Source organism: Aquila chrysaetos, chromosome 13, assembly GCF_900496995.4.
Source record: "Aquila chrysaetos chrysaetos chromosome 13, bAquChr1.4, whole genome shotgun sequence".
NCBI lineage: Eukaryota > Metazoa > Chordata > Aves > Accipitriformes > Accipitridae > Aquila > Aquila chrysaetos.
The window spans coordinates 12,300,979-12,318,744 of record NC_044016.1 but is presented as its reverse complement, the minus strand read 5'-3'; the positions used below and the strand labels follow the sequence as shown (position 1 = coordinate 12,318,744).

General features: G+C 40.0%; 1 protein-coding gene across 1 annotated transcript in view; it reads right to left on the bottom strand.

Annotated features, from left to right (window-relative positions):
• KCNH1 (potassium voltage-gated channel subfamily H member 1) overlaps positions 1-17,766 on the bottom strand; it is a 186,556-nt gene that overhangs the window by 72,260 nt on the left and 96,530 nt on the right. Inside the window, exon 10 of the mRNA XM_030035700.2 lies at positions 6,734-6,930. Coding sequence (XP_029891560.1) covers positions 6,734-6,930 — 197 coding nt within the window. The remainder of the gene's footprint in view (positions 1-6,733; positions 6,931-17,766) is intronic.

Below are 17,766 nucleotides of genomic sequence, written 5' to 3'. Positions count from 1 at the left end.
TTACGTGGCAAGGATTTGGTAGCAGGGGGGCTGCAGGGGTGGCTTCTGTGAAGGCAGGCACCAGAAGCTGTACTCACGTTGGACAGAGCCAGTTCTAACAGGCTCCAAGACAGACCTGCCCCTGGCCAAAACTGAGCCCATCAGCGATGTTAGTAGCACCTCTGTGATAATGTATTTAAGAAAGGGTAAAAAACACTGCACAACAGCAGCAGAGAGAAGTGAGAATATGCGAGAGAAACAACTCTTCAGACACCATGGTCAGTGAAGGAGTGGAAGTGTTTCAAGCACTGGAGCAGAGATTTCCCTGCAGGCCGTGGTGAAGACCATGGTGATGCAGGTTGTCTCCCTAAAGCTCATGGAGGCCCACAGTGGAACAGATATGCACCGTGCAGCCCACTGAAGGGAGCCCATGCCGGAGCAGGTCTTCTGGCAGGATCTGTGGTCCCACAGGGGACACACGCTGGAGCAGTCTGTTCCTGAAGGACTGCACCCCATGGAAAGGACCCACGCTGGAGCAGTTCTTGAAGAACTTCTGCCCGTGGGAAGGACCCACATTGGAGAAGTTTGTGAAGGGCTGTCTGCTGTGAGAAGGACCCCATGCTGGAGCAGGGGAAGAGTGTGAGGAGGACGGAATGGCAGAGAGCAAGCATTATGAACTGACTACAATCCCCATTCCCCAACTCCCTGCACTGCTCAGGGGGAGGAGGTAGAAGAGTTGGGAGTGAATTTGAGTCTGGGAAGAAGGAAGGGGGGGCAGGGAAGGTGTTTTTTAGATTTGTTCTTATGTGTCAATATCCTACTCTGATTAATTGGTAATAAATGAAATTAATTTCCCTACATCAAGCTTGTTTTGCCTGTGACAGTAATTGGTAAGTCATCTCCTTGTCCTTATCTCGACCCATGAGCTTTTCATCTTATTTTTCTCCCCCTTTCCTGTCGAGAAGGGGGAGCAATAGAGCAGCTTGGTGGGCACGTGGCAAACAGCCAAGGTCAACCCGCCACATTGTCTTAGAACTTCTTAGTTAATTATGTCTTCTATTGTAAATCTACATCCCCACTATGTAAACTATTTGTCTGCAGCCAGATCTTCCTCTGTATAAGCATAGGACCCTAAGGCTCAAGGCCATATAGATTTAAATGGAACAGAAATAACTTTTAACCTCTAAAGTTTTGGAATTAGTTGAGACATGATCACTTCAAGATGATGTCTCTGAAAGGTAATGGAGTTACCCTGGGCTGAACACTTAACAATCACTGTAGAAATATGAAAGTTAAAAGCTTGCAGTTGGTCAAATCCTCTCCAAGCCTGGGTTTTAAGGCTTTACCTGAAAGGGTGCAACAAGCTGCAGGAGAGGAGAAGGAAGAAATCCAAGGGCACATGCTCCTCAGAGCATGGGGTGTCAACCAGTCCCATCACTTAAATTATCCATAGCAGACATGCAAACCTAACAACATGCAACATGCCTCAGAGCACTTTCAGTCCAGGGTGCAAAGACAATTTGCATAAAAATCTGTGAGCTAGATAAACAGTCATCTGTTAGAGACAGATAAAAGTTAAGTTGTCCAAGGCCAGAGAGAAGATGCAAAAATGCAATATGGAATCTACCACTGAGGAAACAGAATAAAATACATCTTGCTTAGATTGACATGGAGAAACAGGGAATATAGGAACATTCAACTACCTGAACAGCTTTTAAAAGGCAGCATGGGAAAGAACAAGAGTTGATTACTTAAGTGCTTATTTACATTTGGAAGGTTTTTTGGAAAATGACAGCTTTGCCTCCTGGCCAGCTAATATGGCATAACTCCCAAGCCACAGACCCATCCAGACATCTCAGTCATGCCCAGTGTCCTGGGTTTTCAGTGCTGTAAGATGCATGGCAGTCAAGCATTAAAACCCCCTTCCCACATGACTTGTGGCATTGTTTTGGTGAGTACAAGCACAGGAGAAAGAAACAGGCTGTCAGTTTGACCATTCTGAAATCTACCATCAAATGGACTAATATTCTAAAATTAAAACCTTTCACTCTTCTTATTTTAAGAAAGTTTTTTTTAAATCTTCCAGCAATTCAGCCTTCCATATCAGAAAGAATTTTGGAATACCATTTTGAACCTGTATCATGAAAAAGAATTGGAAAACTTGTCATGTGGAAAGGCAGAATACAAGGCCATGGATTGCCTCTCTGAAAGCAACCTGCTGCCAAGCCCCCCGAGATTTAAAATCAAGGCTGGAAGCACTCCTAACTGAAATGATTGATCTGAGAGAGGTTCTCTCTCTAGTTAGAGCTTACAGTATAAAAAGAAAAAAGGTGAAGCTAATGCTGAAGAGGAAAGCACAATTATATTTTTAAATTGCTTTTACAAAGAGGTGATGCGAGCTGTGTCCACTGGCACAGTTGGAATGGCATAGAATAAACATACCACTACATGTACAAAAGCAAGCAATCTTACAGGGGCAGGGAGACAGACTACTTTGTTGCAATCGCTGCTCTCTCAAGAAGTATGTTCTGACTAGTAGCTTTGGCTTTAAATCACTAAATCATGCTTGCTTTGTAAAAATGCAGGGTGTTCTTTGCCATTTCTTTCAGTCTTACAAAATCCCAAATAACATATCTACATCCTACTGCATTACTACTTTTATTCCAGGGCACAAATTTCAGCTTCTGGAAAAGCTACTTGCACTTTCTATCACGATACTCCAAAGTATTCAGAATTAGTCATTTAATCTCTATCCAGGCTAAAATGGCTTATTAGAGAAATCTCAGCTTAATAAATTACGTATGAGAATTCTCTCTTTTATATAGCGTGTGCGATCGTTTGAGCTACAACATCATTTATGGCTGCAGCAGAATGAACTGAGCAAATACACTGTGGTACAACAGTGTAAGTTAATGTTGGTCACAAAGCTCACACACATGGAAAGAAGCAACTGCCAAAACCAGAACGCTTGCAAGTGCTGCCAAAGGCCTTTCACGTTCATAAAGAAGGTGCCAGCAAACTTGCACCTCATCACAAGCAAAAGACAACTAAAGATCTATCATGCAAGCTTCTCTCTTGTCACTCTTCTACGAACCCAGAGCTATGAAGTCCAGGCTGGAAACCCAGAAATGTTTAAATATCTGTTGGGAAAAAATAGACCTCCATCCAGCCTGTGAATCTTGCTGCCCTCCAAACCTGCAATATTCTCTTTCATCTAGCACACCCTCCATAGGGGTGAGTTTGTCACTTGACCATCCCACATACCCCCAGTGTCTACACTCTGGTTCCTCTCTGAGATTCCAAAAATGGAGAGAAACATCAAGTCAACCTGCTTTAATTTCACAACATTGTTACAGAAGGAAGTGCTCTGAGAAATCCTCTGTCAGCTTCCTTTCAGCTGCAAAGCCCTCGAGTCTGACATACAGCCACCTGCAGCCACAGACTGCAGTTCTAGTTTCTTAAGATGTTAGAGAGATGCAGCAGCTGATTCTCCCCCTGCTTCCAGTTAGATGAAGATTTCAATGACTAGCAGCAGAAACAGTTAATTAAAGATCTCCGTTCTCTTCACCTTTAGGAAAAATAAAAAGTTTTCTAAGTCTGAGCTCCAGCCAGAGGCAACTAGATAGCTAATAACTTCAGGAGGGATTTTAGTAGCTTGAGGAACTGCTCAGGGAGTCACCTAACAGTGAGCTGACAGTTTTAGAAAAGAGGATATTTCACCAGTTTGTCGAGAAAGTGAGTGAAAGGAAACTGTTTTCACAGCACAGCCAGCCAGCCATGGCATGCCAGGAACAGAGGACTGGAAGTAGCTCCCTTGGCCACGAAGTCCTCAGATGTCACAGGCAGTAACATTTCATAACTGCGGCCCTGTTCTAGAGAGGGCATAAGGGGGACACACAGACAGAAGCGTCCTGCCCTCCCAGCTCAGCTCAAAGCACATTCAAGACCGGTAGGAAGAGCAGCACAAGGAATGGAGGGAAGATGCTTTTTACTTTGCCTAAATCCAGCTCTAGAGTTACCTAAGGTCAAGACCAATTGGGTTTGGTACCTTACCATGCATCTGCATGTCTGCTTATTTCTGTCACAGTCATTAGCAAGTGGATCCAGACTCCAGTAAGCGTGGGGGACATCTCTGCGATGAGCACTGCTCACTGGCACCAAAGGGTCTGGGACAGGGAGTCCCATATCCACGAGGGAAGGGATCACTGGAGGAGACCCAGCAGCCAAGGAATATGTGAACATGGTGAAAGAGAGGACAAACGCTAAAGCTCACTTAAGCAGAGTGAAACCTGGCTAGAAAGCACCTTGCACTATGCAGTGAGACTCCGTACCATGGCCAAGTGAAGGCATATGCACCCTGGAGTTGGGGACACCTCAGAGGAATAACCAAGTCTAAAAATATACCCATGAGATCCTTCAGGCAAAAAAAACCCCAAAGCTGCTTTTTCATGTATTTGGAATCTGTATGAATATATTTGGGATGAATATACAGTATCTACACTTCAACTAGTTGAACACTTTTGGAGCCATAGATGAAACTGTTTATTGAAATGAGAAGTGCAATTCTGGTATTTATATTCCAAAGGATATGCAATGCATTACAAACGTAACTCACAGAAGGTACCGGTTCATCTGAATTCTACAAAATTCCATTTGCAGAAATAGACTAGAAGTGTTAGAAGTGACAGGCCGGGGAGCTATTTCTATAAAAGATTCACAGATATTTAAACCAGATTAAATTCCAAACTCTAAAAAGTTGCCTTTTAATGTGCATTATCTCCAATCTCTAAAGTACCATACCTTCTATGCGTTTCTGAAAGTATATAGTATTTACATTATTTTGCATTCTGATTGCAATCAGCCTTCTTTCAGTAAAATAAATAAAATTACAGTCTGTTAACCTAGAACCATCAAACCGTCACTTCCATTACCAATCAACGCCACTTTTCTGCTGACTGCAACTCAATTAAAATCCAATTATTTGAATATCTATATGAAAATTGCTATCATAAAACGTACCCTTTTATTAGGAACATTTTGTGTAAAAAATTGACAGCACAGGAATTACAATACTGTGGTTAAAAAGTGTTTTGTAACCTGGGCTGGGAAAAACTACACTGATGAACATGGAGGGAAAGAGTGTCACTTCTGGAGTAGCCATTTGATTCTAAAATTGGGACTTCTGGCTCAGAGCAGATCCAAAATGATGCAACTCTGCTAGCGTTACTGTGAGCTTTAAGAGAGTTGGTCCTTCTATGCCTCAAAGTTTGTCATTTCTACTGATGTTAAAAAAAAAAAAAAGTAGTTAGACCATCTTACCACATTACCCACAGTGTTACTTTAAAATATGTCAGTCAGTTATACTAATGCTTTAGGTGATCTCAATACCAAATTCTTTCATTTATTTTATTTCTTACATTAATTAACACCAGGTAAGTATCTGGTTTTTAAACTTAGTTTTTAACAGGACATCTCTCCTAATCTTCTTGCAGCTGTATATCTTTTCCTTGTCCTTCAGGAACATAATGTCATTTGAAAAAAATGTCCTATGAGAAAATCCTCAAGTATAAATTTGCTTCTTGGTTTTTAATTACCTCTATTTTCTACTAGAGCTTTGATTTATTTGACCAAAGTGTGGATAGCACATTCTTCTTTGCCCAATACTGAAAAGCTGAATTCTTTGATGTTGATAAAATATGCAGATAGAAAACATCATCACACTATTTTAATTTCAGTGTGCCAACTCTAGGTACAAAAATTAATAATAATAATTAATAAAAAATATCAATACTCTAGGCTTAAAGCCTAATTTTACAAAACAGACTTCAAAGATGAAAAGGTTTCTATTTTTTAAGGGGTAATTATCTAGGACTTACTTGGCACCTAGAAGTTACCATGGAGAACTGTTTTTAGGAACAACAACAAAAAAATCTATCAAAATTATTTCTTTAGCTGATCTCAAGTATCTTTATATCATAATATTTTAAAGCAAGTATTGGTGCTCCCATGTATTTACTTTCAATGTAATATTATTGTCTTCTACATTGCATCTTAAAATCATATCAACTGAATTATATCTACTACAGTTTTAATAAATATCTACAGAGGTGGTTCACTGAAGATTACACAGAGAATTTAAAATGGGATATTAGGTTATGATGATTCGCGTTTGACAAAATAACTTGAACTGGCACACAGGAAGAAATGAAAAGAGCCAAAAAATCAAGGATAAGAAAATGGAAACATTATAGATAAGCAAAGTAATTCCCAAATGTGATTGATACTAAAAGAAACAACTCTTGATAGAATCAGTCGTGTTCATATTACTTTTCCATTGTGACTACTGTTGTAGACTTTTGTTCCATATATTAGATTTCATACCTTTCCTTCCACTTTCCTTGTAACTTCAGGCAACACCCCTAACATCTTTTTAGCTGCTTTACAAACTAAAGTTGCAGAAAGTAGTGAACACTGTTTATCACAAGTGCATGACAGTTCGCAAATATGCTGGAATCCGTCCACTTCATAGAAAGGTAAAATACTTTCAAATATACACAGTCCAGCTCTCTATAAAACTAGCACTGAAATAAATACTTACAGCTTTTTAAACCTACATGCTAGCAGTGTCTCTTAGGCAAGCTCTGAAAAACCTTCTTATGAAGAATGCCAAAATTCAAGCAATTCTGTTTTTTCATACAGACAGTCCTTAAAAGTGATCATTTATATGGTGCATGTTAAAATCAAAGCTACTTACCCTTTTTCTCAAGTTGTAGGTCAAAATGAGATTTCTGGAGAAGGAGTGTGAAAAGGCCGTATAGAACTCCAGCACTTTCTGCAAGGCATCTCTCTTAATGACATGAAGATCACAGTAAGTCAGAGCCCTTACATTAGCACAGGACTGGGCAAGGGTAGACTCCTTCCAGAACACATCACCAAAAACGTCTCCTTTGCCTAGAGAAAAGCAGCAGCATTGCTTTCAATAATGGTACTATTTCCACCAAAAATATAAAAGAACATATATCTCATTTATGCAGTCAAGGTTCTTCTATTTTATGTAGTCAGAAAAAAATTCTGTCTGGAAAAAAAATAATCTTTGAAATATGTCATTGATAACCTTTTCCACTATCTTTTTCTTAATTACAACAGCCCAGTAAAATTTCATAAGAATAAACTACAATCAAAAGTGTTTCATGTGACAAGTCCCCTTTAAATAAAAAATCAAGACAAACAGTTCATTCTTGGTTCATGTTCTGTTCTGATCCCTTTCAAAGAGATTAATTAAGAGGAAATGCTTTTTCCCTTTCTTCTTTTACCTGGCATGCAAAGGATTTGTTTCTCACATCTATGTTGTTGAGTTTTCTTAATCTGGCTAACAATTACCCACTATTGTGTCAATAAAACCATCTTGTATAATATATCAGTGCAGTTACAGACTGTAATGAAACACTACCATACATCAGTATTAAAGTAAGTTTGCCCTAGTTCGCTAGATCATTGCCAGAAAGTCTGTCTTTACAACAGTATGAAAGAGCAGATCTCTCAAATCTGGTGGCTCTAACGCTTTTCAGCTGGTAAGATTCTCAAGAAAATCTTTCAGTAGTTGTGCATATGTGTCCCCATATAACACAGCGGAGGTTTAAGGTAACAACATAGTCCAAAACAAGAAGAGTACATGCTAGTTATCGCCAAGATAATACTGACAAGGCAAGAATATTTAGCTGTTACACCCTGGAAGAAAGAAAACATGGCCATTTCTTTACAACCTTCCCATGTGCCTGCCTCTATGAGCTTGGGGCAGCCAGTGAAGTCCCTACTGAGGAATATTGCAATGAGGGCATTTACACCAGTCTAGGCACTACAACGCAGAACAAGTATACCAAAATCTGCCTGAGGAGCAGCCCCCAGTCAGGATTTCACTGGTTATATTCCAGCTTAGGCTGGGCACCAAAGGGAGTGTTTAGGAGAAAGTTACAAGCTCCTTTAAAGAGTAATGGTCTTTTTTTTTTTTTTCTGTTTTCTGACATATAATGATAACAAGATAAGAATATTCAGTTGTTACCTTGATAATGAAAAACTGCACTGTTTTTGTTTTGAATGGTATTTTCCTCTTAAACCTCTGCTGTGTTATATCACCACTGCACATCACTTAACACAAACAACGAAGAAATACATTCACAGTGTCTATCAAGTTGTGGTAGGGATGGACCAGATGGTCCCTTGTCTTACAAGTAATATTTTGCCCGTAGCAATTCTTAAAGCCAAAGCATCAAAATATATATTAGTTTATTGACTTCACCCGGGCCCTTTTAGATTTCATTCCCTAAATAAATAGTCATGTATGAGAGTCTACATGAAAGTCAAGACAACCATCATGAGTAAAGAGATCAAGAAAACTTCTAAATTAAACACAGAACTCCCATTTCAGCCCTTGAGCTGCACTTCCACCATTATGTAATTTCTTCCATTAGATGATAAGCATTTTCTCTTTGAGGAGAAGCTATCAGCCTGATGGTAATCTATGCCATAGTGCAGTAAGTTGTGGTTCACACTGATGTGCCCCCAGTCTTCCACAAAAGCCCTATGCAGTCCACCTGCCAGGGACCAGTTTAGTCCCTGAACACTTTGGAGGAGCATAGACTATATTTCCATTTTAAATGCATATATACAGTGAAACCACCTGCTCGATATGCACATTTTTTCCCCACAAAGTTAGGCAAAGGCACCATAATGATACCCTTCCTTCCACCTCTAGTCTCTTTATATAGGACAGTACCAACATCCAGAAATACTGCAAAGGCTGCGTATCAGTAAGCATGGTGGTAGTCCAATAGCCCCATGCAGTAAGCAACTTTTCATTTTAATGGCAATGACTTTTCACACTTTCAATTATTTAAACATACACTTTTTTAGCAGATACATTAAAAATGGCCTAAGAAAAAAAGCTTCCATGCACTTAAAATAGATCATCATCTACAAGGCTTTTAGACAGACAAACGCACAATATATTCAAAATTGAAGTAAAACAATTTTTATGCACCATAAAAACTGATATGCTTCACTGGGTAAAAATGGATTGTTTGCCTTTGGAATAAATATGCTTTTACTTGCAATCTTCCAGGCAATTAGCTAAACAACTGTTTTAATTAACGTTCTGGAATCTATCAAGCATTGAAATGTGCCATCACTGATGAGCAACAGTTAGAGCTGGTAGTCCAAGCGTAAGGGAGAGGAATTCTAGCTCGTTTCTAAGCGTATTTCTTAACATCTCCAGACAAGTTTCCCTACCTTAAAATGACAATAATTATTTTACTGCCCCACAGTAACATGAAGAATAATTAGTAGAATGCAAGTACAAACAGCATGGTGCTGCTTTGCCTGCATATGAAATGGCATACAGCAGAAGTTAGTTACATCTTACTCTTTTTAACATTTAATTCTGCTTTCAACGTAACACAGAACGACACAACCGTGTTCTTCACCTGTGGCAGCAGCCCCGTTTTTCCCTTGCTATTTGTAATGCCTGAAAAACTCCCCCTCCTGCAGTTTCCTGCCACCCCAGGGAGCTGCTTCCCTTTGGTGACAAGAGCAGCACATGAAGGAGCTACGTCTGCTGGTGCCCACTGAGCCAAACCAAAACAGAGAAAAGCAACACATGAACCAGAGACTGAGTCAGATCACAGAAGCCTCAATTTTTTATAAAAAGACAAACCAGGCTAAAACAAGAAGTTGTACTGTTTTCTATCATTAAGAATTTCCTTGAAGTTCATTGAGTTAACAGCCAGTGAGCTACTAAAAAGTCAATCCTACATTACAGTTCGATTTCCAAAGCAAGGCACATGTGCAAGCATCACACTGCTTGCTTTCTGTCAAGTGCATTTTCTAAATGATGCACACCAAAACTATCAATCTAGATTGTCAGATTTTAAAAAATTTGTGTTTGACATTCACAGAAAAATGGGGAAAAAAAGGAGCAGTAGCAAGTCTTTATAGCAAGCAGGAAGTAAAATTCCACCCAGGAGTACCTGCACTGGATTAGAACAATAATCTTAAACATAACAAGGAACTGCATACCATCTCCCTTCGTTTATATGTTCTCCATAAAGTAAGATCAATCACTTAGGAAAAGGGAAGGAAGGAAAAAAAAAAAGGGCAGATTAAGTGGGTGTTTTATCAAAAACATCTGTAACTGGGAAGCAAGAAGAGTAAGATGAGACTTATAGGTGTGTCAGAAGGTGGCTGGCAAAGTCTAATGGCTGCACTAGAGAAACTGAGTCAAAAGCCTCTTTTTACATATAACTCCAGGCTTTATATATTTCACCTTACCTCTGAAGAAAGATTAAAAAACTAGAGAAATGCAGATGGCCTTTTGTCAGTACTTTGCATTTCTCATTCCCAGCTTGCTGAATTCCAGACATTTGCCAGGAACACCGTCAATCACACTTAAAGTGGATGATCTAAGCTTTTACCATCAATCATTTGTATTCCCTGCTGGATTTGTGGGCTGAGGACCTTTTCCACCATCAGCTCAGTATGCACTGGAAAGCCAAATAGTTTTCTGCCTTTTATGTTTGCTTGTTTGTTTTAATTACAATAACAAGTCCCCAAACCCTGATATATTTAAACACTGAAGAATTATTTTATAAAACCAGCACCTTCTGTTTCCGTATTTTTTCTTTCCCAATCTTTTCTCCATGTCAAATTTGCTATTCATCTTATAAGTGAAAAGATTTCTCTGTTACCACTGCAAATTCAGCCTGAGTCAGCCAAAAGGTCAAGCCACATCCATTCCGTCTCCTGAAAGCAACACCAGTAATAAAGATCTGACTATTGCAACTTAGCCAAGTATTTTGCTGATTCTGCTTGAGAAAAAAAACATGCTTGTACATTACAGCTGTATTGCCTTGATGTGCCTACCAGAACAACGCTTAGTTTTTTCACTTTTACAAACAGAAAGTATTGAAGAGCTCTCAGACAGAAGATATTCCACCCTACTCTGAAAAAATATGACTCTATGTGCAATATTTTGACTGATAAGCTACTCAGTTCACTTTTGGGTTCTGGGTGTCTGCGGGTCATGGTGCAGTTTTGGTGTGATAGCAGCTGGGTGAGAAGATGAGGCCATGGATTCATGTGCTAAAGGTCTTCCAAGTCAGTATGGACTTTGATGGGATTCACATGAATCCATGGATTTTCAGTACATCAGACAAAATATTCATGTTAGAATCATTCTTAAATCAGTAGTAATAGTTGTTACAGCAGCCACACCAGAATCTAGCTGAGGCCCCTTCCAGATCTGCCTTCATCTGCACGTTTGAACTATAGAAGTATTGTGATCTGACATAGTCTCAGCAAACCCAAAGATAAGCTAGAATGACCAAACACTGCTTGATGGTACCTCAGTAGCAAGGCAGCACTAAGCATATCTTGGAAATCAGGTGTTAGCAAATACAGTTATCCGTGATGCTGATCCACAGCTGCTGCCACACCTGCACAACGACTTTCCCATCACAGCTCCCTGAGGCACCCACACTGGCCTGTGCCCTCAGGATTTGTCCTCCACCTCCAAGCGGAGGGAGACACCAACTGCTGTAAAGGCAAACACAGATTCTTTGTGTGTTGGTCTCTATTTTATTGACTGCTCAGCTAAAATGCTCCTGAAATTTAAAAACAAACAAAAAACTTGGCCTGATCTTTCTCTTTTTTTTTTCACCTCCTAAACAGATTTGAACAGAACCAGAAGATCTGAAGTTAGTCCATGTCACAGGGTCCTACCAACTGTACTCAAGCATAATTCCACTAAGGACAGTGTATTTACCCGTCGTGTCCAAAGCCAGCGATGAGAGACTCGGGTCTGTTGTGGTTTAAGCCCAGTTGGTGACAAAGCACCATGAAGCTGCTCCCTCACTCCTCCCCCGCCAGTGGGATGGGGAAGAGAAAATAAAAGAAAAGCTCATGGGTCGAGACAAGGACAGGGAGGGATCACTCACCACTTTATGGTCATGGCCAAAAAACAGACTCAACTTGAGGAAAAAACAAAATCAATGTAACTTACTACCAATCAAATCAAAACAAAGATAATGAGAAGTAAAACCAAACCTTAAAACACCTTCCCCCAGCCCTCCCTTCTTCCCAGGCTCAACTCCACTCCCGGTTTTCTCGACCTCCTCCCCCCGAGCAGCACAGGGGGACGGCAATGGGAGTTGCAGTCAGTTCATCGCACGTTGTCTCTGCTGCTCCTTCCTCCTCAGGGGGAGGACTCCTCACACTCTTCCCCTGCTCCAGCGTGGGGTCCCTCCCACCAGAGACAGTCCTCCACGAACTTCTCCAATGTGAGTCCTTCCCACAGGCTGCAGTTCTTCACAGACTGCTCCCGGGTGGGTCCCTTCCACGGGGTGCAGTCCTTCAGGCACAGACTGTTCCAGCACGGGCTTTCCCATGGAGTCACAGCCATCTCTGGGGGCATCCACCTGCTCTGGTGTGGGGTCCTCCCCGGGCTGCAGGTGGGCATCTGCTCCCCCACTCCCCTCCATGGGCTGGGGGGGGACAGCCTGCCGTCTCACCACGGGCTGCAGGGGCATCCCCTCCTCTGGCGCACCTCCTCCTCTCCTTCCTCACTGACCTTGGTGTCTGCAGAGGGGTCTCTCTCACATTCCAATGTCCTCCCCCACTGCAGGTTCCCCTTCTTCAGTCTGTTCTCCCAGAGGCGCTACCATCATCATCATCGCTGATGGGCTCCGCCTTGGCCAGAGGCCGGTCTGACTTGGAGCCGGGGAATCTTCTAGCAGCTTCTCACAGGAGCCACCTCAGCAGCCCCTCCCTCACTACCAAAACCCCACCACACAAACTCAAAACAGGGTCCAACCCCCTCTGTGATCACCACATGTCTGCTTGGCTTCAACTGAAAATCTTCCCTCATTATCTGAGAAAGGTACGCAATTTAAATTCTCCCATTTTACAGAGAGAAGGAAGATTCAAGGGAAGTAGAGGCACCAGAGCAAAAATAATTTTTCCTCTTGGTGCATTGTTTTAAGGCAATGAATATCTGCCAGCCAGAAAAAAACAGAGCCACCATTTGGTATCAAGGTAGAGCATTCTGTACCCATCCCACAGATAAACTGCACAGCTTGACAGCCACTGAATAGCCTGTAGTTTGGTCCTCCAACACAGTACAGCTAGCAGATGATGATGCATGGAGGTGATTTGCTGCTTTGAATTTTCTTAAGATTTCTCAAATGCAAACTGAGACACGCAATGAGAAGCGAATGACCAACTGCACTGCAGAGAACATACTATTTTTCATTAACCAGAGGCTTTAATCACTCTTTTCCTCTAGTAAGACCTTAAGGAAAAAAAGCCAGAGTATCAGTGCCACAGTAACCCAAAGAAGTGTTACAGTGATAATAAACTGAAGTTACACTTTCAGTGATTTGCACAAATAGAAACACAGTTTATCTGTTCATGTTTTAAAACACAGCTTGGCAACATTTTGCAGACAGTTTACTATACAAATGCATTAATTTTCTCTGTTGAAGCACATTACTGTACAGACAAAATAAAAACATTTATTTTAGAGCACCAGATGAGTAGCAACAACATGAATTAGTTACAGCTAAGATTTCTATTATTATCATAATTAATGTGTTTATTTGTCTCACTGAATAGAGTGTGGATTATATGTCACTGCTTGACTTACTGTGATGAGAAGAGTTTTAAAATGTCAACTGGGCCCTACCAGGCTTATTCACAAAAAGCTAGGAGGCTTCAGCAGAATCTGAATTGTTTATCCTTATTTGATTTTTAATGGTTACTGTAAAAAATGTAAATATATGGCTAGTTTGTACAAACTCTGAAGACCTGCAAGTTGCCAGCTCAAATAGCTAGTCACAAATGTATTTGAATTTAGTTGCATTGGTTAAGTAATAGGAAAAACACTGCTCCATCTGTGTTGTCATTGCATGGACAGTGCTAGTTCTCTGATTGAAAAACATATACCAGAGGCTCAAATTGCAATATCCTCAGAGTTATTCCCCAATGACTTAGAAACAGGTTTTATGTTATAGCTATTGCTTGCAGCTTACATTAAAGCCCCCAAATTTGATTTTTTTTATTTCAGACAAAAGGATTCGCAGGAGTTTAAAATAGTAGATTTTACTTTATGAAATATATAAAGTAAATATTTTGAAAACCTCGCCAAGTTCAGAGCTATAGTATACTTCATTTTATTTAATATTTCTAGCAACTCCTTGAGGATAAATTTAACAATGTTTCAGAAACGTAACTCTGAAAAAAGTTTAAAATTTGAAACCTGGAGAAAGCAAAGAAAAATAAGTGTTCCGTGAAGATTTACTTTTTGGATTTTTTTTTTTTAACCTGGCTTTTCAGTGAAAAAAATTATTCTTCTTCCTCCAAAATTCTGAGACATAAACAAAACCCTACCCAAAACAAAAATTAAAATTAATTCAGTGGTTCACCTGCCAGAAATCAGGGATTTTATAGAAATCCAACTTCTTTGTTAAATTATAGTTTCTACCTCTTCATATCTCTGGCTGGAGTATGCACACAAGTGTGATGGGCAAGCCTTCTTAACAGCCTGAGATATCAAGGAACACACTGGAAAAGAGAGCCTCATCTCCACCACATCTCAGTTTCAGCTGCCAGTACGTCACGGATCACTGTTGCCAGTAGCCTGCCACCAGACATTACCATCTTCCAAAGGGGACTTCTTCCACATGTGGTGGTGTCAGACTACTTAAGAGCACGTTATGCAAAGTTGCATAAAGTCGCAACAATAAAACATGAAACTCTAGAAGAAAAATCAACTGATTTGAAGTGCCAAGAAGTTCACGACTGAGGCCTCTATTCTCAGGGAATCCCCTTCTTCCCCAGTTATTCCAGCAAGTCATTAATCAAGTGTTTTAAAAATCTGTTTCTCTAATTCCCTACAGTCTTAGACCATCTATAGATGGCAGTGGACAAGGGCTTGGTGATTCCTACTTTTAATGCTCTACCAGAAGTTAGACACAGAACAAGTAATGTCTGGCTGAAGTCTCAAAATAGGCAACTCCTGATGTCAACCCACATTACATTTTCTAGATGTCTGGCGCACATAGGAATAAGGAATACTCTCTGTCTGAAAAACACCACTTGGAATAAACCTATACTTCTCAATAAAAGTTTTAGTACTGCTCCTACATCCACTGTGAAATAAAATTTTTTTATTAATGTAGACCTCTTTATGTTACTGTCTTTTAAAAAGTTTAGCTGGATCTCCATTTCTAATACTCTTGCTAACACTGTGCTTGGACACGTATTGAGGAAATCAGACTTTTTAAATTGTTCCTGATGTTTGCTGAATCACTTCATAGAAACATGTAACTTGTCTGACCTGCCTATATATGTAAACCTGGAAAAAAAAAAAAAAGCTTTAAACTATAAATAGAAAAAGCACAACAGAGCTACTGAAGATAAAGCTGGATTTTAATTTCAATCATTCCTTTTTCATAGCACTGCTGGTCACGTTACAGTCTTATTCAATAGCATAAACAATGCTGTGACGTTAGATACTGTCTTTGAAAATAGTAACAAAACTCTAACGCCATCCATAATCCTGCAACCACTTCTTAAGCCTAAGAGCATAGCAGCTTGGCATTTTTAACACAGGGAGATCTAACTAAATTTAAAACTCAGGTGAAAAATGAAGTAGAGAAGTAAGGGACTTTTTCAAAGACTTGGCATTAAATAACAACAGGCCCCAAAACACACAATGAAATTCTGAGAAGGGAGTTGTACACAAAGCAGTTTAGTTTAGGGAAACCTGAGTTACCTCAGGTACTGGGGATAGTCTAAAGATAGCCTGTCTGAGCCTGGGCTCAGCACAGTTAACTTACCTGACATCTTCAAGTCTGCTGAGAAGCAATCTGTACACGATTGTGTGGAAGGTGCAATGCTTTCCCACTGAGTACATCCAAGACAGACAATACTTCTGCATTGCTATTTTCTCTCCTCCAAAATAAACCATGCCTGTGGTGCAGTTGCCCTTGCAGTCTGCACTGTCCTATCTGGATACAAATATGTCCCACCAAAATCTGAATCAAACCCCTTGCGTCTACATCTGAATGAAATGCTTATGGCTAAATGAGTAAGCTAAAGCAATTGTAAAGAAAACAAACAATTATTCTTATAACGTTCCTTTAAGATTGCAATTAGATCAAATTAAATCAGCAGGAATTTCTCTACACAAAGCAAATGGAGCATTTAATATCCTGCTGAAACAAAACATGGTACACCAAGCTCTCCTACAATATCATGTTAAAACCACAGTCTCCAATCTTGTCAATGTTATAGCTTTGTAAATAACGATAAAAGATCTGTATTTCAGGGACATCCAATTTTCACTTCCTCAACTCACATATGATCCTTTGCACAATTCCTCCCTACCCCCACCAGAAAAAAAAGAACGAACTGATATATCCCACTTTCCCCGTGATGGTGAAGAAGGCAGCCAGGTCTAGACTATAAATTCCCGTTCTTGACATTCTGTTACTGCATACTTTCACACTTATGTAATATCTACATTCTGTTATTTCCCTTCAGCTTTGATAGCAGCAAAAGAAATAGCATCAGCAAACTGTCCTTGTGGAGGGCAGTGATTTTCCTTGCTCACAATAAATTACTGCCTTGATTTCCCTTCCTATCTCATTCACTTTACCTGCCCTTTGTGGAGTCAGGAGTTGGACTCGACAATTCTCCTCGGTCCCTTCCAACTAAGGATATTCTATGATTGTATGATTAATACTCTTTGCTAAACCAACAATCAATAAAAAAGTTTATTCTTTTCAAAGTTTGTGGCTCAAATAAGGATAGCAAGAACATAATAAATGCAGAACAGCTGGGATGCAACACTTGGGATAAACTGCTTTACTCTTGGGATAAACTGTTTTGTGTGTGGGTTTTGTTTTCTCAACTAAACCTTCTAGTAAATGTTATTTTTCTCATCCATTGCTCAGCTCTGAAGATCACAGTGGTTTTCAAGGACTTGTTTTTTAATTGCCAAATAAAGGCTTAAAGGCTCCCAGTTTCTAATCAAGTCCACAAGACTAACCTCCAGTCTTATCATCCATACACACAGGGCCCCCTTGCAGGGATCATCAAGACCACTTCAGCAACTCTGAACGATTCACATAAGTGAAGATCTGCTGCTCAGTCAGGCCCTCTACGAGTCATTAATTGACAAATTTTGCAGCAGTCTGAAAATTTATGGAAAGACACCACTTTCGCCACTGCTATCTAGAAAAAAAAGCCTGTCACCCAAGGTCCCTCCTCTCTCTGGCCTTTTACTGTAATTTCCTAAATTTCAAAGATTACCCCAATTTTAAGCAGAACAGGTTGGAACCAACCTGGGTCCAAGAATCACTTGCTTCCTTCAGATTTCCTAGAGAAGAGGGATTTTCTGTTCAATCTTGGAGTACAATTATGTCAGTCATATCTAACTTAGAATCAATTATTTTCTAGTAAGATAAAAAATGGTTCTCTCAGTCATTTAGATATTTGTACATAAATATTAACACAACATAAATCCTTTTCTAACAAGGCCTCCTATCCAGTCCTTCCATGTATTTCCAGAAAATACTTACAAAAAGTTAATTTTGCTACTATGCCATTATTTTCTATAATTCTCATTAAATTATCTACGTACACATTCAATTGGAGATGTAACACAAGAACTAGCACTTCCTCTAGCAGTGGTGACAAGAAATTAAAAAGGTCCAGACTAAAAGACTGGAGGAC